Source organism: Tachypleus tridentatus, chromosome 12, assembly GCF_004210375.1.
Source record: "Tachypleus tridentatus isolate NWPU-2018 chromosome 12, ASM421037v1, whole genome shotgun sequence".
Lineage (NCBI taxonomy): Eukaryota > Metazoa > Arthropoda > Merostomata > Xiphosura > Limulidae > Tachypleus > Tachypleus tridentatus.
Window position 1 is genome coordinate 50,036,120 of NC_134836.1, and position 24,993 is coordinate 50,061,112.

At 34.2% G+C, this 24,993-nt stretch overlaps 1 protein-coding gene across 12 annotated transcripts in view; it reads left to right on the forward strand.

Annotated features, from left to right (window-relative positions):
- The window catches only part of LOC143233275 (septin-7-like), a 75,857-nt gene that overhangs the window by 17,001 nt on the left and 33,863 nt on the right, over window positions 1-24,993 (forward strand). For 3 of the 12 annotated variants that reach the window (XM_076469369.1, XM_076469368.1, XM_076469365.1), the window contains exon 3: window positions 22,414-22,687. The exons of 1 other annotated variant lie outside the window; for it this stretch is intronic. In XM_076469369.1, coding sequence (XP_076325484.1) covers window positions 22,525-22,687 — 163 coding nt within the window. In that variant the 5' untranslated portion in view covers window positions 22,414-22,524. Of the gene's footprint in view, window positions 1-2,784; window positions 2,824-5,438; window positions 5,735-19,070; window positions 19,479-22,413; window positions 22,688-24,993 lie in introns of those variants that run through there. 8 more of the 12 variants (XM_076469371.1, XM_076469370.1, XM_076469366.1 and 5 more) reach the window with 6 other exon arrangements.

A 24,993-nucleotide genomic window follows, 5' to 3' on the forward strand; every position in this document is an offset into this window, starting at 1 on the left:
CCAGTCCAGTGGTTGTACAGAGAGTCTCATGAACCTCTTCTTCACTTACCCTGTTTGCAACTGTCTTTACTGTATGCTTTGAAACTTCGATCCTTACCATTTCATCCCACCTAGGAATGTGTTTTCCTTCCTCAATGGGCCATACTTTTTCATAACAGACAATTTTCCATTGTTCCTTTTCACCTTTGTATCCAGGTACAGTTGGATGAATTGGGTCTGCTCGAGGATAACATTGCTGTATCCACTGCTCAGCCCATCCCACCATGGCTTATTACCATCCCCAAATGTGACCTTTCTTTGAGTAATCTGAGAAAAGCAGATACTCCCGATTGGAAGTACCGTCTTTCGTTTGTTGAACATTTTTTGATCGATCTCTCTATTCTCATTTATACGGATGTTTCGAAATCAGGTGATTCTGTACGCTCTGCCATGGTTTGTTGTGATTAGGTGGTTGTGCACAGAATCTCCTCTACAGCTTCTGCATTTCCTGCCGAACTGTATGTCATTTCTCTTGCCCTGGATCACATAGAAGCTAAGCAGTACTCAAACTGTACTACTTATACCTACTCGTTTAGTTCTCTACTGACCCTGGAATTGCTTCACGTTAGTTCTCACCCTGTTCTCGCCGATATTGAAAACCGACTGGCCCATTTCTCTTTAACATCTACTTCTATCCAGTTGTTCTGGATACCAGGGTACGTAGGTATTCGCGGGAACGAGGTCGCCAACAGCTAGACGCTCTGGTCAGTTTTTTAACTCATAGTTTGATTTTTTTCTGGGACTGATACACTAATGTGTGACACTCAGGTCACAATAGCCCACATTTTACTGTCATGCCATCGTTACGACTTTCAATGACGGCACTATTTAAACATGTTTTGCCCCAAGGTTTATCTGTAACGTTGGACAGTGTCATTGGTGATGGTGACACTATCCACCTCACAAATGTTTTTAGTTTTTTAAAGGCCATTGACCTTTTTAACGCTATCTAAGTTTTTAATTCATAAATTATACTTTGTTTTTTTAACATGATTCGTTTTCATTAATTAAAATAAAATTAGTTCGATACGAAATTAGAAAATTGCTGTGACGTCATATAACTGAAAACCAGGATTGGAAAGGACAACTTCAGGTTGACTAATACCGATGTTTGAACTTGCCCGTTAGTCATATTGGAGTTATAGTAGTTAAAATTATGCTACAGAAAGTCTTAAAACTTTTATTACTTTCTCTCTTACTGATGTATAATAGATTTAAAGACTGGATTTAACGCCATTTAAATTTTTAGTTCAAAAATTAAATATTGTTTTAACTTAATTCCTTTTTACGAATTTTAATCATTTTACTTTGTTTTCACTGGTTGTTTGGCGCAGATAGTCTAGTTGCTCTGCACCCTAAAACACCAAACAACGAACCAACCAACCTCCTGTGTTCATTTCGGACCCTCCGACGGCAGCTCACTCACGCTGAACCATTTTGTGGTTCATGTAACTATTTGTTTATTCTATGGAGTCCTTCCATATTCGTAGACCTCTCTCTCTCATTACCCTTACAAGTAGGATTCCCTAGTTAAATAGGATGGTGTACTGTTCCTTTTCGTTTGGGAAATGTTGCCGTTTGAATTGCCTTTCATATCAAACCCATCACCTGACTGTCCATTTCCGTCGTTCTTTGTAAGACCTTCTTAGGGCCAGTATATAGATTTATCAGTGCATTTTTCACATATTTCTTGTAGTTGAGTAGAGGAATTCTTGGGACTTAACAGATCTTAGCCATTGAGGTGGTGGACAGTGGTAGCCTGTACTCCTTAGTGATGCATCATACCACGCAATTTAGAGTATATAATAAAATTCTACCGGTGTAGCTTTTCTACATCATAGACCTGTTGTACAATGGATCATACAAAAAGCAAGAAAATATTCATATAAACCAGGGGACACTTGCCACGTTGAGTGAGAGTTTTCCAGATGACCTGTCTTCTTAGTGATATGTTGGATTCTGAAAAGATTATTTTACGGATTTTAACAACTTATATCGAGTGTATTGAATACGCCCTATTTGTTGCGATGAAACTGGAAATTGTATTTCTGTAACCAAATAACTAAACTGAGTGGATATACGAAAGTATGATATAATATACAAGTAAGAAAGTAAACTAGGTCTACCTATATTACGAACTTACTCAACGGTGTAAATTACTTGTGATTACTATCGGGGGGGGGGGGCGAAGGTACGCCCAAACTATGTATATTACTTGCTTGTGCATAGATGTATGGGTGTGTATGTCTGATAAAGAAAAATTGTCTCAGTTCACAAAACATAAACTGTTATTTTCCATATTACGAATACTTAAACTTGAAATGGACATTTTCAATAAAATACGGTATTTTTATAACATTTCGTAGAGCTTTGATTTTACATATGTTTATATTTCTAACTCTACTTTGTATCTGTGTTTTCTATGGTTATGTTGTGTTTATTTGATTTGCAGTGTTCAAAAACGTGTTAAAGTACTTTGATTTGTTCTTTGAATCTGGTTTCCATTTTACTGCTTGTTTCTCCAATCTAGAAGTCGTGGCAGTTGTTGCATTGTATTTTATAAATAATGTTGGTGTTGTATTTGTCAATGTAGTTTTTACATAGTATAGACTTTAGTTTTGTAACTATGATATAAGCGAAGTTTGAAGATATAAAATATTCTCACAGTTTATTAAATATTCAGTAATGTAGGCTAAAGTATCATGTTTTCATATACAGGAATCAGTCTTTATCGCAAAGAAAAAATTTAAAAAAAAGGAGGGATATTTTGAATACTCCTTATATGTAAGTGATTTTCGAAGCAAAATTTTATTAAGTGGATTACTCTATCTATACTATATACTTCGCCAGAAAAATCTGGGATATTGGGGTAGTCTCAAATATTTCCACGTGTGGAAATGTTAATATATCAGTGCTATACAAGACCTGATATAGACTTGTGATTACAGTATTTGAGTCCGCATGCTCGTCATTTCATTCACGGGGGATGTTATGAAGTGATTATCCATCCCACTATTTGTCAGTAGAATAACCCGATAGTTGCGGGTGCATGGTGGTCAAAATTAGGGACGACTACTGCAGCTTTACACGAAATTCAAAATACGTCCAAACTATAACCAAGTACATGAACTTGACTTAAATTAGAATAAAATTTATATTTTTCCACTTCTTTCTGCATGTGATTTTTGCATAATCAGACTTTTCTTTTCAATAGAATAGCATTGTAGCTTTTAGGTATTCATGTATTATGTATAACTGATACAGCTTGTAATTCTTAAGACATCCTCGTGATCCTGTAAGTCTCACAACTTACAACGCTAACACCCATGTTTCATTGTTTCGAATTAGCGTAAATATTAAGGCTTATAATGCTAACAACTGAGTTACGATACCCATGGTGGACACGACATAGATAATCCATTGAGTAGCCTTGTGCTTAACCAATAAATCTTACTTCTAACATGAAACAATCTAAGTTTATCTTTAGTATATGCAGAGATTGCAATACTTTTGATTACCTGTGGCTTAATCCTGTAGTGATGTTTATTGAAGTTTGCATTTTTTAAAAACAAAACGATCTTTATTTTAGTTGTGTTTTTATCCAATAATTCATTGTAGATTCTTTGTTTTCTGTTGTAAACACTACCCTGCACTTTGTTTCTTCCAGTTTAGTAATCAAATCATTTATAAACTTGTTGTTTACTCTCCGTACACAACATTTATGTTTTAGTCTTCGTGAAAAATTACAAGTAATACCAGATGTGATTTGTATTCTCGATAGTTTGACATGTTTGGCCTCGTTTTAAGGATATGGTTGTGTTTTGAACGTCAGTGGCTAATAGCAATAATTATGGTTGTAATCTGTGAATAGGATTATAACTGCTTAACTTGGAAAATGCCCTTTTTTCAGTTAATTTTAAGCTGGTATTGAAAACCGACCTGTTAACTGAGAGAAACTACAAACTGACTTGACTGAAAGACGTAAAAAGATTGTTTAGTATTAATTAATTTATTTTCTGAGTTAATATTTCATGATACCCTCCCCATTGACATAGCGGTATGTCTGTGGACTTAAAACGCTAAAAAAAACGGGTTTCAGTACCCGTAGTGGGCAAAGCACAGATAACTCATTGTGTAGCTTTGTACTTAACTACAAACAAAGTTTCATGATTGTTTCGGCGTCTTTTATATATAATAAAATAATTAAAACCAGATGATTACTGAAAGTTGTGTTTGTAAGTTATTAATGTCGAGGCAATGGAGATTTCTAGAACACATCAGTGACAGATATATATATATTTGTTACCCTACTTAGTATCTGTGTTTTCTATGGTTATGTTGTGTTATATATACACACACACACACACACACACACACACACACACACACATTTCTGTTTATAAATATTGGAACGTTAACGTGTTTTTGACCTAATCTCATTAATATTTCACGAAGCTCGGCTTTCTTAAGAAATTTAGGTTATAATTTAAGCTGAAAGTGCTAAACAATAAAAATAGGTGATCTGCAAGGTATCCCTTGTGCAAATACAAGAATTTTACTGTTGGACATTACTGCATGGTGTTAGAATCATCTCTGTACACGGGTAACTATTACAAAGTGTTTTCACGACTTAGGTGACTAAGCTTAAATATATAGTGGTTAACTACATCCATTGTTAGATGAAATGTGTAATTTTCACACAATTTAGAGATGTCACTTTTTTGTGTAGATGAAATCGGGAGGGGGGAATTTTCTGTGCAAGAGCTCTTCGAAATGCCAACCCCATTGTAAAAAAAATAAATGGAATTGCTCTCCTGAGTCTGATTAACCCACGGCTGAATCTAAACTGTACTTCTCTGAAAGTGTCATGACAATTTTCGACTGAGTTTATATAGTTCATCCAAAGATGTAGTCTTGTAGTATTCTATTTCGCTTTGTACATATAAAAGTGTTATGATAAAATCTATTTTATATACTAACGGAAACAAAAGTCGGGCACATTTGCCGATTTCGTCCTTCTGTATTTCTATTTTAAATATCGAGAAGACCGCGTGTTTGTTTTTCGTACAATTATGTTCATTTAGAATAAGATTGTTCCGATAAATCGGTTGGTTTTATCAAAAAATATGATCAAGACCAAAAGGCAAGTTAATGCTACTCTGCGAATTCCAAGCTATCTAAAGATCAGACGCCTGACCCAAAGGGCCGGAGTCTGGACTTTGTACATCTCTCACTAACACGTACGTGGCAGTTGATTTCTTAATTGAACGTGAATGAAACAACAACAAACACTGTCTCAGCTTCCTGCCACCAAGCTAGAGCTGACGTCAGCATATCCCCCCCCCCCTACACCTCCACTTCCCTGTTTGAAACAAAGTATATCTCTACCCTGCAGGACTCTTCATCTCCTATTTCGGCATTGAAAGATGGTTGGTATGCTAACTAATCGATTATCTTCGTACGTCGGAAGTTTGAGGGTGGGACGAACAATTTAATGTAAACTTCATGTTTATGAAATATGTAAATCAAGGCAATTTTCCTGCACGGCTCTCAAATTATTTCTTGCACTGTAAAAAGTTTGTGGTTAGTTTCATGTGTTTGTGTTTATTAAAATTTGAACGCTGAACATTATATTCTTCTTTTGTTTCCTTCCATATCTCGTCGTTTCTGACTTGGACTCCGACACTTAATAACAGTGAGTACCAGTTTCTTTTTGTATTGTTAAATATTGCTTATTGAGTTGTTGTTGTTTTTTAAGCTAGTCACGATAATAATAAAAATACCCAGTGTGATTCTCGTTTCTTCGCCCAGTTAATTTGTAATAAGGTTTGTTGTTCAACAGGGCTAAAATACAGTGCTGTCTGTTGTATATGTTCTGTACATGGCGTTAAATAGAAATGTGAAAACTATGAAGACCAAATGATTTATTACCATTAGACGTTTAGTTTTTGCCAATATTTTGGTAACACAATTTCGTATGTCACTTTTAGCTGATGACATTTTTAGTAATTTAACTTGTTATCATTCATACCTCTTATTATAATGTTTCCTTATAAGGAAATGTGATAATTAGGAACGTTTAAGGGTCATCACGAGAGGAGGGGTACATTTTACTTGTTTTATTAACCAGTCAATGCTATCTAATACAAATTATCTTATGAACAGAAAAATTCTAGTTGGTAGAAACTACGTAATGTTATTGATGACTGAGCCCTTTTCACAGTAAAAAATGAACTAAAATATATTAGTGGGACTGTCCTCTCTAATGATAGACAAGGGCCCCTTAATAACATGGACAGGAAAGAAATCCTGTTTCATCAGAGTGGATCCTGAGTATAATCAGAAAGGCCCATAATTATCATTAGGAGAGCCCCTGTACACTGAGTGGCTCAATCTCATTTAAGTGGATAAAAATATCAGTAAGAGCTTCATAAACATAAAAATATTTAAAATCAGTGCTGTAGCCACAACGAGGCAATTACATTGTCTTTTTTTTTTTTTTTTTAAGCAAACGGGCCCCTTTTGTGTCCCATGACATTATAAAGGAGCCCCTGATATATATCATAGCAAACAGTTAATAATTTTAGTGTGTTTAGTCCTTGTGTATTATGGATGATTTTCACGAAATTGGTATAATTTTATTTGGTTTCTGTTTCGCAGTAACTAGGCGTTGTATACAAATCGTAGTTACCAGTAAACTTGCATCGATGATTCTGTCCACGTGAACACTGCATGACCATCCATTAGTCAGTTTTTAATGTTTGTATCAGTTGGTCCAATGTTTGTTTTATCCTGAATAGGAGTTCTCGAACTTGGTCATCCTACTGCAACAAATATTCTGGTGACCTACATTATTAGTACAAATGTAATGATTTCTTTGAGCACCATTTTTGCCTTATTTTCCCGAAAGGGGCCCAATGTCATTTGATGGGGTTATCTGTTTTAACCAGTTACACTACTAAGTAATACAGTAGTTGTCTGTTGGTCAGTCAATAGACACTGAAATTACGTCAGTAAAACGCCGAATACTATGAATAATGAGAATAATTATGCACTTTGTAGCCTACAAAATGGTATGACATGTGAATTTCAGAAACAAGAAATAAAATTGTTAATTTTTTATTTTATTTAATGTTGAAACAAAACAGTTCTTGGGATCCTGCGGAAGTACATGGTGTGTGTGTGTGTGTCTATATGTATATTAATTGTGTTAATATGCATACTTTTAATTTCTGTAGTGAAACTATGGTATTATGGGGCTTACAGAGTGAATGTAAGTAATGGGCCCCACTGAGAAAATTGCATCCCTCATTTCAAACTCCTTCGTATGGGCCAGAGTGTAATCTGTGAAAAATAAATCTTAAAGACTGAATGAATTATATTGTTGTGAACTACGTTTTCAATGCTATAATTTTGTTGTTTTATAGAGGGCGCTGATAACTATGATATGATAATTGAGAAGCTGCGCCGTATGTTGTTTATGAATGCAAGTAACCCGTTAGTGAACTCACTGAAAATTCAGTAATGTAATGAGTGATTCACTTTAGCGTTTTTCGTGAGAGTTCAGTTTAAAAAGATCTGTAAGTCAGTGTATTCGTAACTGTGGTTGATGTACAGTTAGTCTTGGAATTTCTGTTTAAATGTTGCTTGCGAACTGAGGATTACAGTTTGTATCAAAGTTAACGTAACCCATAATAAACGTTACAAAAGAGGTAAATTAATTGGACTTTGTTTTACCAAATAATCCAAAAGAACCTAGCCAAGGATAGAACACGTTACAACATGTTAATATTTTAAAGGTACGACATTAATAGACGCAGGTGGAGTTTGACAGGTTCGACGAGCTTTTTTCCCCCCCACCCATCTAGATAATTTATTTTATGTGATTTTATGAAAAATATTTAGATTTGTAAAAAATGACATTAGTTACAAATTGTTTTTACTCAGTCAATAAAAACGTTTTGTGTGCTCAAAAATATCTTTTAAATAAGTTACTTTCGACCTATACTACCAGCACACAGAAAGAACTATAACTCTTATTGAAAATGGTTGAGCGTAGAGTAATTAGGCCATCCTACTTGTAGAATTTCCGATTTTAGTTAATATGATGAGGCGGAGCTTACTGAGAGAAATGTATGGAAGTTTCGTTTTGTGTCCCTAAAAGTGTTGTACTTCATGATAAAGATGTTTTATTGTAGTTCATATATAATTAACATTTGTAGAATCTAAAGTGCGAAGAATACTTTGGTGGCTGAGAATCAACGCCATGCTTTTCAAGTGAAGTTTGCTGGTTTTTAAGTTTTTTTGTGCTACTGACTCAACATTAAAATATTAATTTGTTACAGAAAGAAAATATTTAGTAACTGGTAGAGGACGCCATCACTAAATATTCAATACTCCTAGAAGAAGTCGTTGTTAAAGAATGGACCATGCGTTGTTTCAAAACCCCAAATATTCGTCCTTCTTGGAGAAGGGAACATCGTTAAAATTGTACTTCGTTTAGCTATTAGGAACATAATACCAACCAAAGTGGGGATTGAAAACCGTATTAAAATCTATCTAACTGGTATCACTTTACTGTTTGGTATTTGTTATTACAGCATTTGTTTTATTTTTCATATTTCTTGTAGCAATTCCACAAATAACCAATTATCCCTACTTTCTGTTACAATTAAAATTTATTTTTTCATTTTAATTTTTCGACAGTTACGTGTCCGTGGAATGAACACAGTAGTTACAAATTTAGAGTATAGCCATGTTTCTGGTAGCCATGACGTTTAGAAGAATTAATACGACAATAACAAACTTATATAATTTAATCCTTGGCAAGACCTGGTGGGTTAAGGCGTTCGATTCGTAATTTGAGGGTCGCGAGTTCGAATCCCCGTCGCACCAAATATGCTTGCCCTTTCAGCCGTGGGGGCGTTATAATGTGACGGTCAATCTCACTACTCGTTGGTAAAAGAGTAGCCCAAGAGTTCGCGATGGGTGGTGATGACTAGCTGCCTTCCCTGCTAGTCTAACACTGCTAAATTAGGGACGGCTAGCGCAGACAGTCCTCGAGTAGCTTTGCGCGAAATTAAAACAAAAAACAAACACATAAGCGGAAACCTTAGCGATCTTTTTAGCATATTATTAGTACATATACGCATAATATATCGTAATTAATATTTTTAATAGTTTGTTTTTTGTTTAGGAGTTCGATAGGGTAGTTTTTCGGCACATGAATTATTTGGAATCCTTGTCGATCCGTACAACCATATCTAAAATATCTCTATGGTTCCATATTTTCAGCGTGTAATTACATAAAGTCTATATAAGGAAGGAATATTTACTGTCCTTCATGTTTACATACACATAATGACGTGTATAAAGACTTTTCGTGATTGTAGTAATTGGACATCTAAGATATGTTTAAACACTAGGTCAAATGTATCAGAAGTCACGAGCTGTCGCTTTAGCAATCCGTGTTTTCTTACCCCATGGCTGCGAAGTATGTTGAAGAGCCATCTGGGCATGGGGGTTCTTGATCTGTGTAGCCTACTAAATAGTTCATGAGATTTAAAGTAATTGTATAAGACGATTTTGTAGTTTAAATAATTAAATATTACCATTGATTGTAAGTGATAGTAATAAAGTAACTTCAATCTAAGAGGTCACTTTTGTGCACTGGTCTGCTGTGAGTCCACCTCAAATCTCTGAAGTACTGTTTCTCCTATCACAGTTAAAAATAACATGTACTAATTTTGTTTTGGTAGAGGTTACATATTGTAGTGACTGCCCCTATGAAATTTGACACTCTTTGTCTCTTTTATCCTAAGGGATAACAAGGCTGATATAAATGGAGAGTTCTTTCCTTTGAATATATTACTTAAAATATTGCTGACCTAGGTATTTTAAGAATTTTGGGATATTGCAATAGGACCCTCTTTTTCCGACTTGAAAGTTCGGTGTGTTAGTTTTCTCCCAGTGCTCTTGTCCTCTGCAATCGTTAATGGATTCTTCTCCAATCCTAGTATCCAATGGTGCCATTTAAGAATAGTTAGGAGTCGTTTAGTAAGTGAAGTAAATACATAAACATTATTCTTATGAACAAATATTTCTTTTTACCTGTATTTATTTTCCTTTTCAGTATGTTAAAATTATTCTCAGCATAAAATATCCGGTGTCTGCGGTAATATGGATACTTACCAGATGTTAGTGCCTGAATACAACAAAACAAATAAGACATTTAATATCTTAATCTGCACTTGTAGCGTAAGTTTTGATTCACTTTTACCCTTATGAGTATGTGCTATAATATTTACTGTGCATATCAAAATATTATTGTTTGTTTTTAAGCATTAAACTCTATTATATTCACTTTGTATAGTTTAATAAAGGTAATTCAACATAGTGTTATAGCGAAAAATGATAGTTATTTTTCTCTGGTTGCATCTACAAGTTACCTTGTTTACGACAGGCGTGTTTTGGATCAACTGTTGCCACAGTGGTTTCGTGTTGAGTGTATGGTAGCATCCCCAGTATTGTAGTGTCACGTGTATACCACAAATCACTAAGCTACGCTTAACTTATCAACGTGACAACCGACAGATGCAGTAAAGCATTTTTTTTTTTTAAACACTAGTGTACTTCAAAATATTTTATTTCTACTACACATACAAGTTTAATATATTGTATGCGTCTTATACATATTTCAGTGAACAATATTTCAAAACGTAAATTTGATGGTTTTTGACTTTTTTATGTGTCTTAATATATTTAGACCTTGAATTATCAATGTATCTTTTCTTGTAGGTCTTCAAACATAGAGCCCATAACGTGTGTTGTATATGTATCTTTAATTATACACAAGTACTGCCGTGAATGTTACATTTTTATGCAAGATACTTTTATATGTTTAAATAAAACAATTTAGAAACAAATAATTATAAATGGAATATTATGTTATTTAATACTTGCGTGTAGTTAGATTCTTGGAAAGTACGATCTTTAGTTGTACAATATTCGTAGTGTCTATTTCACTATTTAACTTGAAGTTTTACTCGCTCCTGCTGGTCTGTTTGATCGTTCTTATATTTAATTAATGTTTTACGTTTTAACCCTAATCTGTTGCTGTATTGAGGGTAAACTCCACTTGAAGTTACTGTCTCAAGAATTTAAGTGTTTTTATTATACAGTATTAACCAGTTGTTTCTGTCAGATAACTACAGTGTATTAATCGAAACAGTAGATGTTTAATTCTGTAAACCGAAGGCTACTAAGTAGCGTTCGAAATATGATACATGAATTATAAATGAAAATATTCATTTTTCAAGAAAACCATTTTCAGGTAAATTTTAAAGTATTTTATGCTGCCATCTATTGGAAGTAAATCACGACATTTGTGATGAGACAAAATTTGGTTTTATGTTTTAACATTTCTTAGAGTAGCTTATATAAGTCCACATAGATTATTCTAAGGTGATTTTTATTACTCATAATAGGCAAAGCTGTTGGAAGAAAATGTTTTCTGTATTTAAACATAACAGAAACTTGTCACGTGAGAAGCGTCTGTATGCTATACCGAGATAATTTAAGATGTTATTAAATTTTGGCTTTTGGAGATAGCTCCATGAAGATTGTACTTAAATATAAAGTAAATGACAATTGATCAAATGTCACTATAGCAGAAATGTTTTTACTGTTATAAACATCAAAGAAAATCGTTTCCACATGGCAGTTACATTTTATACGGAACCATAAGGAGTGCTCTATAAAGTTAGGAAAAGAGAGTAATTTGACCTGAGTTAGTATGTTTGAGGCTTAATATGGCAAATTTAATGGTAATGTTTATATTGTATATGGACTGCTGTTAGGTAATCGTAACTTGTGAATGGTATTCTGTATTTAATGGTTGTTGTGGATTTTTGTACGAAATATTATTCAGTTCTAATACAGATTATTAGTTGGAGGAATCTTGTTGATAGGCTAAATATTCTAATAAAACGTGGAGTAAGACAAAATACAGTGTTAGATTATTATTCAGATATTTTTACAACAGTGACACTTACGAATATTTCGTTACAATCACGTTTATGTTAGCATATTAACTGTATAGTTGTGCTGGGATGTTGGTAATTGTAATTAGCTAACATATGCTTAGCGATGCAAAGGGAGTTCAGTTTCAAATATTACTCGATAGATGGCAGGGATCGTCATGACGGACCTGATAGCAAAGTAGCATCTCGCATTAATCTTGTTTGTTTTGTTTTGAATTTCGCACAAAGCTACTCAAGGACTATCTGCCTTAGCCACTCCTAATTTAGCAGTGTAACACTAGAGGGAAGGCAGCTAGTCATCACCACCCACCCCCCAACTCTTTCACCAACGAATAGTGGGATTGATTGAACTTTATAATGCCTCCATGGCTGACTTGGCGAGCATGTTTGATGTGACGGGGATTCGAACATGCGACCCTCAGATTACGAGTCGAACGCCTTAACCCACCTGGCCATGCCGGGCCCTCGCATTAGTTTAATATCGTTTATCTCCTACCGTAACTTTATCATTATTATTATATTGGTTCTACAAATGGTGACGGAAATTTTTGGGCTTATGTTTCTGCATGATCATTCATTTTATTTAAATGTGTGATAATCCGAGCTACCCAATGACACAATAAGTCTGCAGACTTGTAATGCTAGAAACCGGATTTGGATACCGGTAGCTGGCAAAGTATAGATAGCCTATTGGGTAGCTTTGAGCTTAATTATAAACAGAAAAGATGGGTAACCCGAAAGTATTGAAATATTTCAGTAGAATAAGAATATATATTTGATCACTTGGTGCTATGAACATGTCATGGAATATAATGTTTTATATGGCTCGAAACAGAACATTTAGTGGAAGACAGAAATCTACTGACGTGTTGTAAGGACAGGAGGTTATAAGTTGGTAAATGGTGTGGTATTGCTATGTTCATTGATCTCACTTCGAGCAATTAGATATGATTCGCAAAAAAATTTTATGTTTATGGCAAAGTTATTAAGACTGTGTGACGCTATCCTAAATTTAGAACCACTGAATATAGAGCCGGCCGCCAGACGATAACAAACTACCCACCCCCTCCCTGTTCACGTAGTCCCCTAGCGGGTCAGCAGTAAGTTGAAATTTAAGTGTTAAGGAATATTCTGCAGTATCGCACGAACTCGATGCCGGCTTTGAAAACCTAAAGTTCTATCACGGGGTGACACAAAATAACAGGAAGTTCAATCAGAAATTGTATGATGGAGTAAATCTGAAGTTCCTGACTTCGGCTGCGTCTTAACCAAAGAAAGAAACTGGATACTGTGTAAAATATAGTGAAAACAGTCTATCCAACATTCAAACGTACATAAGATAAAAAACAGCGCCTTAAGTAAATAGTTGCCTTTCAAAGTACTTGTTATGAAATTTATAAATAATTAGTTAATTTGTTATTAATTTTATATAAGAGTTTTATATTGGTTATATAACTGAAACTACATGCCAGAATAAGTATGGAAGAGTATGATGCTATATATGTATATATTTATGAAGTCTATAATGTCATACCTTCTAGGGTGCGTGTGTTACATATTCTAGTGTTGGTCATTCCCTTCGAAAATAAGGAATGGTGTATTTCAAGCTGTCACTTGACCTGCCAGTGGATAATATTGCAACCTATTTTAACACAGCATGTTCAATTTAATCTAATTTGTTTCATTAGAAGGTCCCCCAGTTGACACAGCAGATAGCTCGATGTGGTTTTGCTATAAGCAAACACTCTCACGGGAAGATATAGAGAATATCATAGGTGAATGATTCAGAACAGTGGGTAAATAGAGCAAAAAGAACTTGACGTTACACTTTATTAATTTACCTAATCTTATATGTATGAAAAATGGATGTTTAATAAGGGTGTCAGGATAATATAATTCCACAAAATCTAAAAATGTGTATTGATATGTATATCACAGTATGGTATAATTGGATATTAGCATCATAAACCCGTAAACTTACTGCTGATCTCTACCAAGGTACTGGGGAACATTTCATAGAGAATTAGAAGTTGTTGTAATATGTTCCACAGATTAATATTTTGTATTTTTTAAATTTTTTATAACCCACAAAGTAGTAAAATATTTATGACCGGAAGTTGCAATGACACAGGCTGAAAACAAAACTAGTTAAATGTTCTTCTGTGACCAGGGTTACTGATGATTGTCCACTTCTTACTGCAGAGGGAAAACATTCTTATGATAAATAACAAGTTAATTTGGTATAGATGCCTCGTGCAGTACTTATAAAGAGGGAATTGGTTACTTATTAAAAATTCCATTACGTACGATCAGTGTAACTAGAATATGGTAAAACAAAAATAAGTATATTAACGCTTGTTTTATGATGGAGACATCTTTCTGAAAAGTAAAATAATTATGTCGACGTTTTTTTTGTTTTTTAAACAAATATTTTACATCAAATTTGGAACCAGATTAAATAACAACGACATTTTTCAAGATTAGGTAATACTTAGGGCAGAACAGTTGGATTTTTACAAAAGTTCAGGTGGTACTTAGGTCAGAACAGTTGGATTTTTACAAAAGTTCAGGGGATACACTTAGGGCAGAACAATTGTTCTTTTACAGAACTTCGGAGAGTACTTAGGGCAGAACAATTGTTCTTTTGCAGAAATTCGGAGAGTACTTAGGGCAGAACAGTAGTTGTTTCTAAACATGTAATAAAGCAATATTTCTGGTGTTATTAGAGTTGATTTAATGTAATACTAACGTATTTAGTGTTACTAGAGGATTTGGTTCATAGTAATGTAAAGGTTGTCAGTTTGTGTGAGCTAGTATGTGAGAAAAATCACGTACTTTAAACTTGGTGTATGTGTGTGTGTACAAACTGATTTGTGTATTTTGATCTAAATTGGAGTAAAACATTTGTTACTGTATAAAATATGAACAATTTGTGTTGCTGGTCAGTCCTCCATAAAACTTCTGGTAGGTATAGCAGGAAATGACGTCACATTTTGTATCTTTAGCTTTCCATGCCAGGTAAATTCTTCAGCTACCTGTGTACACTTTGTCTGTAAATGTAAACGAAATCCCACCACCACCATTCCATTGCAGGTGCGATATTTTATGTTAGTAAGTAAATGTAGGACGACTCTCGCTGGGAACGTAGTTCCCAGCTACTAATAAAGCTGAGCGAGTTGTTTTTAATGAACCGTGGGAAAATGCATGAAGCTTGAGAAATTCCTCGCCAGTCCGAAATGAAACTTAAAAACAAGTGCAAGCTAGGCAGTTATGTCATGCGATAACTTTTCATCATTATTTTATTTTTTTTCGTGGGACCCCATACGATGAAAATGAGCTTTACCTTGAAGGGGAGAGACTTGAGAACCATTATCCTCTAAAGTATTCAGTAATTCAATCTAGAACAAGTGTGTACCTGTAAACTTCACCTGTTCAGTCAGTCTTCGAGGTTTGTATTAACCTTAGGGGACCCCACACGGGTTGTTTGATCACTGAATCCCTAACACTTGAGGAACATCTGAAATAATAAGTTCTGAGCGAGATGTGTACTTAGAGCGAAATTAACAGTATGGCTAGTTAAGTGTATTTCTATTACATTTTTACTTGTAAATATTAGAATGTATTGTTTTATTAGTTCGGTTTCTTGCTGTTAACGATGTTTTCGGCCTTAAACTTTGAGAAGGCTGAGCAGTTAGTTTGATGGAAGTTGTTTCGTAGTAATCAAACTTGTGAGGGGCGCCCCTCAGTGGCTCAGCGGTATGTCTGCGGACTTACAACGCTAAAAACCGGGTTTCGATACCCGTGGTGGGCAGAGCACAGATAGCCCATTGTGTACCTTTGTGCTTAATTCAAAACAACAACAACAACAGCTTCGGGGCTGTTTATTAGAAAACTCTAGGATTTGTGCGTATACATTGTTCAAACTTGTGTGAAGTTAGTTTGATGGTTGTCGGTTACAAAAAGTTTGATATGTTTCTATATGATTATCAAATCTGTGAGGTTTAAATAAAAATCGGGGATTGTTACATTGTTCATTCTTGTGTAAAATGTAGTTGCTTGTTTAAAAAAACTGAGCTTCTGTAGTGGTCAAAATTTGTGTGGATTGTCCCTAAGATTATCTGGGAGTTGTTTTGTAGTGGTCACACTCATGAGGTCAGTTGTTAAACTGTTCTTCTAGTTATGACGCCATTGCAAGACTTAGCAATTTTGAAAAATAATACAAAACACTTGGACTATTTGGTAAAGTAACAGCTAGAAACCCAAAAACACGTTGTCAAATAATGATCACTTTACTCACCAGTTTCTTCGAAACATCCAAGACAGAATAATAAAAACAATGTAATGTGTGCTGCATGAAAGTTGGCATTTATTGGGTTAGTGTGTTTTGTACCACCTGTAATTAGAAGTTACAAAGATTGGAATAAGGTAACTAACAACAAAATTATGAACCTGTAGGGAATAGTGAAACTTTTCTATTAAAGAGAGAACCCCTTGGAAATGGGAGAAGATTTTCTCTCACAGAGAACTCGTTGGAAATGGGGAAGACTCAGTTACAGAATCAATATTGTAGTAGTGTTGTAAAGACCTTGTAAACGAGGCTGAACGTTTGATTGCTTCAAAAGATGTAAAATATCACGCAATACGCTGTATTAGCACCACATGTACAAATAACGTAAAATGGAAGGATACAAATAATTTGTACAATTTATTAAGGAAGACAAACGGTACTCTCTATTTTCATTCACCCCTCCATGCCAGTAGCTCAGTAGTAAACTGGAGTACTTGCATGCTAAAATTTGGGGTTCGATACCTATGGAGGGCACAGCACTAATAGCCCATTCAACTCACTTCCACCCCTTATCGGACTCCTTTTCGGGTGCGGAAGTAGCGTGCTCTGCTCAGAGAGACTACCGTGTTCTGTCTCAACACCAAAGTTAAAAAATAACTATAATCTAGTGAAGAAACATTGATTGTTGTGTTTTTTGTTTTTTTTTACATTTTGAGTGTGATTGTGCAAAATGAAGAGATCCATTTATGCAGTGTCTGTTGTACAGATTATTGAAATATTGGCTGATTATTAAATTTTGATACAAGCAAGGTACCACCTACATATACTAGACGTATTTGCTCAAGATCACCGAAAATGTTCTGTTTCCAGAGTAAATAAACCCAAAATAAAGAGTAACAAATATTTATATTTCTTGCTTTTGAAATTCATATGTCATGCTGGTTGTAGTCTGCAGAGTGTACAATTCTACTGATTCATGGCACGTGCATGTTTTACTGACGTCACGACAGTAGAAATTAAGAAATTACAATGTTACGCGTCCCTTATGTGACGTCATTTTAGTGTCTACTGATTGACTGACAGATAACACTGTTGTCGATGAAGTAAATTATTTGAAACATCTTGAATAGCAATTAAAAGTTAAATTTTTCCCACATAGAAAATTTGATATTTTTATTTGTATAATTTCCGTTACTTAGATAAACGTTATATCAATACTTACCACACCAAGCAGCGGCTCCTGCAATGCATTGAAGCAGACAACTAGATGTAGTGAATGATTAGTTTATACAACGTAATAACAATTTAGAATAGTCATGAAACATGGTACCCATGAAATAACTGTCAGTGTAACTATGTACTCACCTTCCCTACAGCATTAGTTTAAAATGTTACAAATAACAACACTTAACATTTGGTTTATTGTTATAGATCCTCAATTGTTTTCTAATCGACTTGTTGATATTAGTTTGTTGTGTTTCGCTGCTTATTTCTTGTGTGTTTAAATTATGAACAGTTTTATGTTAAAAATTGTAGGACTGTTAATCTGTATAGAACACCAGCTGTTATATAAAGTTTTGTTTTACTTAAGTCAGCTGCAGTTACTTCAATTGGTCGCAGGAGTGTGCTTGGGCAGTGCAAGTTTAAATATATGTAGCTATGAATACCCTCGCACAATATCAGATGTTCGTACGTAGACAGTGAGCATGTTTTATATTTGTTTAAAATCTAACAAAATTATTACTGCTCTGTATAACATATTTTTAAACAATTAGCGAGTGCGTAACTTATATAAATTGCCTATAAAATGAACGTTTTCAATTAAATATAGAATACTAGTTAAAGTGGATTATGTGAAGTGTTATTATCGAAGGTTTGAGCTTTTGAAGGTCAAAATCAACCCTTCTTTACAGCCTTAAAATGAACTCAGTAATTAATGCAGCTCATTTAATATATGGAGCTAATTAGAGATATTAAATCCCATAAAACAACAGTCTTATAAATTATTAAATTACACTGATTTGCCACTTTTATTTTTCCAGCGTTTCCGACGGTAATGTCATTAATATGTCATAAGAGTTAGTCCTAAATTCACACACACTAAGCGAACAGTATTAAATTATCCTCACAACAAAAATATTACATCAGTGAATTTGAAATAGTATTAAAACATTCAACATAAACATTTTAATCAATACTTTTACAAACGCACAAATTTATCTTACTTTCTATGATATCACCGAATCTTTATGTCTATCCATGTTTCTACACGTGACAAAATCCGCTCACTTGTTACTACTTTACCCACACAAACACTTCCTTCTTATTTCGATGTTTCATATTTATACACTGGTGTAGTTAAGGTTATCCAACTTCGTATCTTCACCTGTATTTTTAGGTGTTTATTTTACAATAATAAATACAAAACTGACAGAACTGTTGGCCAAATAGAGGTAACACTTAGTTCAAAAATTCCACTTTCTTCGTACGAAGATGTTAAACTCGGCTAACAGAAGGGAGAAAATTCTGTATCTGTGCGTTAACGGGTTTAGACCATAGATGCTGCGGTTTGTTGTCACCACACGATATTCGCTTGAGAGTTCCCCTTCTCTTCCGATATTGATTACTGGCCGTGTCTTACGTCATCGGCCTGGCAAGAATCGCCGGTAGAGGCCGTAACCGTGCACGACCAGGCAGTTCTTTGTGTGAGGGTGGAGATAGGTTTCTGTGTTCCTTGTAATGTGACTGAGGTTCTTAATACAGTAGCTCGGTGACTTCACAAAGATCAACGTCTTTCCACTATGTTTCGTGCCTCAACTGTAACGTCACCAGCCAAACCCGTGCCACCGCCCAAGACTTTCCGAGGATTGGGAGAAAACATCAATGACAAGCCGGCCAGTAACAAATCTTTGATCCCAGAGGCTGAGCGAACAATGGTACTTACCCATTCCCCTCCTAACCAGTCAAATACCCCCATGTCTCACGGATATCGTTTTGCGAACGTAGAGCGCATAGTACCTAGAAGTAAGATCTATGACAATAATTCGGATGTTATTCACAACGCATTGATGGCTGACGCTCTTTCTAGAACATCTTCACCAAGTCAGAGTGTGAGTTGATATATTGTAATTCATATACCCAGTATCGTCTTTTAGAACGGAATTCAAGTTAACGTTTTTTGTTATTTTACAAAACGTGTCTGTGTAAGTTTAGTGCAGTTAACAATTTGTACTCTCTTCCATAGCTTCTGTTCAGTTTGAGTGTAAGTTAATATTATAACATTTTGTTCTTAACTCTCCTCCAGGGCCTCCATCCAGTTTGAGTGTAAGTTCATTGGCTAATACTGCTATATTCAGAGCATTAACCGTTGATGAGTGATATGTTTGAACAGTAAAGGATCTGCTAAACATAGACCAGATGTTTTCTCTTTTATGACATCACACAAAAAGATATATTAAGATTCAACTGTAGATATCATGCATTCTATACCTTAAGACACAATTAAACTATTTTTCAGCTTGCAGCTACAATACCCATTCTCGTTATATGGGTAAAACTGTAGTTATGGAATTTTAGTCGAAGTTATGTTGTGCATGTTACTTGAATAAGGTTTAGTGTGTAACACCAGCCTAATATGTTACTGTATTGTAACATTTAGCACAAGTTTACAAAATGTCCTTGTTGCAAGGTTGAACTGTTTAATTATGTGCTAAGAAAATATCCTGCTATGTTTAATGTGTTATGAAAGCTGACTCGTAGAGGACATGAAAAGATGATTTATTTCTTCATTCATGCTAGAAACCAACTTTGTCCCTTTACCTCTGTTAACTTCCTGGAGTTTTCAGTTATGTGAAATTGAGCAGATAGTTTGAAATCTTTGTATGTTTTGTGATGGTTTATTCAGTAAAGAATGAGAAGTTGATAGTGTCCTTTTTTTTTTTTCTGTAAGTTGATGACAAAAATCAACTTGAATTACTTTATTGACCCCTATTATAACTGGTCAACTGTGCATTTTATGCTGAAATATTTTAACAGCAGTTGCTTATCACTTACATAGTTTTACATCATATTAGTTAAAGTGAGGGTTAATATGTTTCAAGTTATTACACTACAACCATTGTACTTTTCCTTATGTATAGTTTTGAGTTAAGTGCTGTACAACCATTTCACACATTTTTTACATAGTTATTTAGTGGTTACTATTGAATTATCATGTATAAATTACTCGTAGTTCCTAGTCAACACCAGACAGTATTACAGAGTTCTTTAGTCAGTATTGTACAACTGTCACATATTTTTCATGTAGTTTTTGAATTAATAGAGTACAGTAATCTCGCTCATTTATATATTGCTCTTAAGTTAGTCTTTCACAGTTATTGCACCCACACATATTGCACATAGTTACTAAGCCAGTATCACACCTTTTGCATGTACTTTGTAACTCAGTCATGTACAACAGTTATGTGGAAGCAGTCACATTTATACATGTATAAAACCTTTCTTCACTCTGTGGAATGTGCAACAATTTATTGACTCTAACTTGTATCTACCTAGACTAAAATGGATTCCTTAGTTAGGATGAGTCGTAGAACTTGAGACGGAAGTGAAGCTATTGATTCTACTTTGAATATTTGATTAAATATGCATGTGTTTGTCTCTTTCCAACTATCATTTCTGTTTGCTGTTTTATCTAATCATGATGATAGGACTATACTCTTGAATACTATTAATTAAAAAAATAAGTTTCATAGGATGTCTTAAAAACTACTGTAGTTTCTTGGGTGATGCAACCAAGCATGTTTACAGAACCTCAAAGTAATTGAAACAAATGGAGCTAGGTGGTAACTGGCAAAACTTGTCTTCAGGACATTAGTTTTTGTTATTAAAAGTTTATACAAAATACACTTTTATATTTTTATCTGGAATTTGTTAACAGTGGCATTAATGATGTTTGTTTTATTCATAACTTTAAAACTTAGTCCTGTAAGATGGTCATGAACTTGAGTTCAGTAAGGAAATGAACTCTTGGATGATGTACAAGTGTGCTTATTTTTGCTTTTAAAATTTATCCAAAATTTTCTGAAAAAAAGGTACAGAAAGCTTAGGCAATTAAATAAAGTTTTGGGGCCAAAATAAACCACCATGTTTTTTGTAATTTTATATATATATATATATATATATATGGCAATATTAGTGTGAAGCTGTATTTCAAGGTTGCCCATGTTTAATAATGTTCACTCACAGAGTTTTTAGCAATATTTTGGTTTTTAGATGTAAAATAGAAATAAATGTATGTCCAAAATATTACATACTTCTCTATCTGAGAACCAGCTAATTGCATTATTGTGGCCATGGTTTATTGAATTTTTATTCTAATGTAAGTGTGATGCTGTTCTGAGTTTTACATTTTCATAAAAGCCTCTTTCAAAGAATGAATTTTCTCACTATGTTTTAGTTTCCAATTCTGTACTTTCTTTAGGAATTTCTCTCTCTCTCTCTCCATAACTGATTGCCCCATTTTGGTACTTATATGATAATTTACTGTCTTACAAGATGTATGTTCTTTTATGGATTGTTTTATCTTCTACAGGGTGTTTAGAAAGTCACTGTGCACTTATATATGTATATGATTACAAAACTGTACAGTGACTTTCCGAACACCCTGTATATTGTATAGTCTGTGATTATAATATTGATATTAGTTATAGGAGTAATGTTATTCTACTAATTACGTTTTGTTAATTAATATACTGGTGGCACTATGCTTTCTCAAATAAACCACTAAATATTCATGTCCTTCCATAAATGTATTTGTCTACCAAATATGTGTTTTTTTGTACCAGTTAATATACTTAGAGTGGATTTTCCTTATTGCATGACTATTAAGTTCCATTAAGCTGTTAATGTAAAAGTAATAGTAAAAATGTTTTTGTTGTGCTGTTTAAAACTAAACTTTTTCTTGTTGATTTTATAAATAATTATAATTATTGTTAAGCCAACAGTTTATTATATAATATTTTGTTGCTGGGTTTAATACAATTCTAGTTGTCAACAAACCGGGAGATCTTCTTCCGCCCTGACGGAGGTGACCCCACAATAAGCGTGACATCTAATGTGACATCCACAACCAACACATCTTACTCTTCATCTGGGCTGATGAATTCCACAAAAGAAAATATTATACACAAAGAAAAGGAACGAGAGAAAGAAACAATGTATTCAAAGGACATGGAGGGCTATGTGGGGTTTGCCAACCTCCCTAACCAGATTTACAGGAAGGCAGTGAAACGTGGGTTCAACTTCACTCTAATGGTAGTAGGTATGTTTACTGACACTTAAATGGAACAGTGTACTGAGATCATGGGGTTTCCTTTGTTAAAGTATTTTGTGAAACAGTGTATTGAGATCATAGTTCCCTTGTGTTAAAGTATTTCATTAGGAAAGTGTTCTATACAGTTTCAAATGTTGTGACTAGTCAGGAAATGAATGAATCATTGTTTGCTTATATACATCAGTGGTCAAAGGTTAAGGTACAAATTGTTTGTTGAGGCCTTATAATCATTAATGTTTCAACATTTGCATATACGAGTATATGGGAAGGGATCACAATTTTCATAAGATTTAGTTCAGTGTTTTCTTCTAGAAGCAGATTAAGTCTTTCAGCCAGTGATCCAAGTCAATATTTGTAGTAATGCAAGCATAACATTAGTAAGTTATTTTATCAGTAATGTGAGTTGATGTTATTCAGTGCCTTTTTGCCAATAACAGTTTAAAAGTATAACTTTTTGTAGAACAAGAACTGATGCAGATAACTGTAGCTCTTCAGCCTATGGTGTGGTTTGTATTACTTAGTGTTAGGAGCTACTGTCCAGTTATGTGTGTGAAAATAGACACCATTGAAACAAGCTTGTAACACTCATTCATACATTACTGAATGTAGTAGTTCTTTTACTTAGTAATACTGTTATAGCTGTAAGTCTTTGATAAATTGACAGTATGAATATTCTAAATTAGTATCAGTCATTATTAGAGGTTTAAAACTACATATTAGCAGAGTATTACAACAAATAGCTTGTGAAGAGTTGTCCTTCAGAAAATTATTAAATTGATTATTAAACTCTTGACCATCAAATCTTTCATACCAAGGGAAACAATTCAATGATCACAGAGAGGAATAGTTATTGGTTGCAAGAATGTAGTCATCTACTATTATTAGTAAGGGTTTATTGATGAACTTTTGATGTCCACAAGCCATCCTTCCCTGCCACAGATACAAAACATTAACTCATTCTGAGAGATGATGAAATGTTATTTATCATGTAGTCTGTATGGACTGGTTTTAACGTGACTGCAACTTAGAAAACGCTTGGTATATAACATGTCTCAGCTGGTAAATAGTTGAGGCATTGTCGTATGAAAGGTAATATATTTTTATCAGCATCATATAATACATTATTTCCTGCTACATACCATAGTACAACATTGGTTTGTAACAAATGATGTTCAGAACCTACTTTGGGTGATTTTGCCATGCCACTCACGGAACAGAAAGAACAGACACTAAATTTTTTTGTGAGGAGTTGCTGTTCAAGATGGCTGTTATTCTATTAGTGGTTAGTGTCAGATATCATTCCAGGCTATGGTTTAACATTAAAGGTGAGCTCATTTCATTAAGTGGAGTTTCAGCAGCAAAACACATCAGCTGCTTTTCCAGATGTGCTGTTCTAATACTTTTGTTTGATTCGTATATTGCATTAGTTTTTCAGTAAGTAATGTGTCTGTGTCATTCTGTAATAGACATGAGACAGTCCTTTTCTTACTAATAAACAGATAGACATTATCCTAGCACTTATCAACTACAAATATAACCATAAAATTTTCAGTGGGGATTGACTTGGGGATTCTTCCTTTCTACAGAAAGAAAGCTCCTGCTTCAAAAACAGGGCACTTAACCTCATATTGGGCTGTTATACATTTATAATGCATTAAACTAACAACTTAACACAGTGTTTTCCAAACGTTAAACAGTGTTCCCTCCCAGTAAATCATCAAAGTTTCCATTGCGCTCTCTCCCTTCCCATTAAAATAATTTTTGCAAGTGATAACAGTAAAAGCCATTTTTTTTACCTGTATTTAATAATCGTTTTAAATTTTAAAAAAATGCTTATAAGGAATGAGTAAACATAGGAACAAACAAAATGTTAGCCATGTGATATTTTTGGTAGGTTATTGTTTCTAACTCTTCTGTGTTTTATATCGTTAGTTTTTGGGCTCTTCTGCCAAAAGGCTATCCCCCCCCCAGCTGCCTGTATACATTCACCACCAGGGGGATTGCTTACAGTTTGGAAAACACCGACTTCATGCTAAAATATTTTACTGTTTATCTCTATGTTAGATATTAGAATAAGAAAGTTTTAAATACATTCTTTGGAATGTTTATCTCCACTTGCTTAAATCTTCCTAGAACTTAAAACAATGCTGATTACCATGACCACATGGTCATCCATCACTGCTCACCTGTATAAATCATCTTTTTTACTACTACTACAAAATGGTCCAGTAGATGTTGAAAAATATACATTTCCTTTGTTGGTATCCAATTATAATACTTTGAAAGGAAGAGAA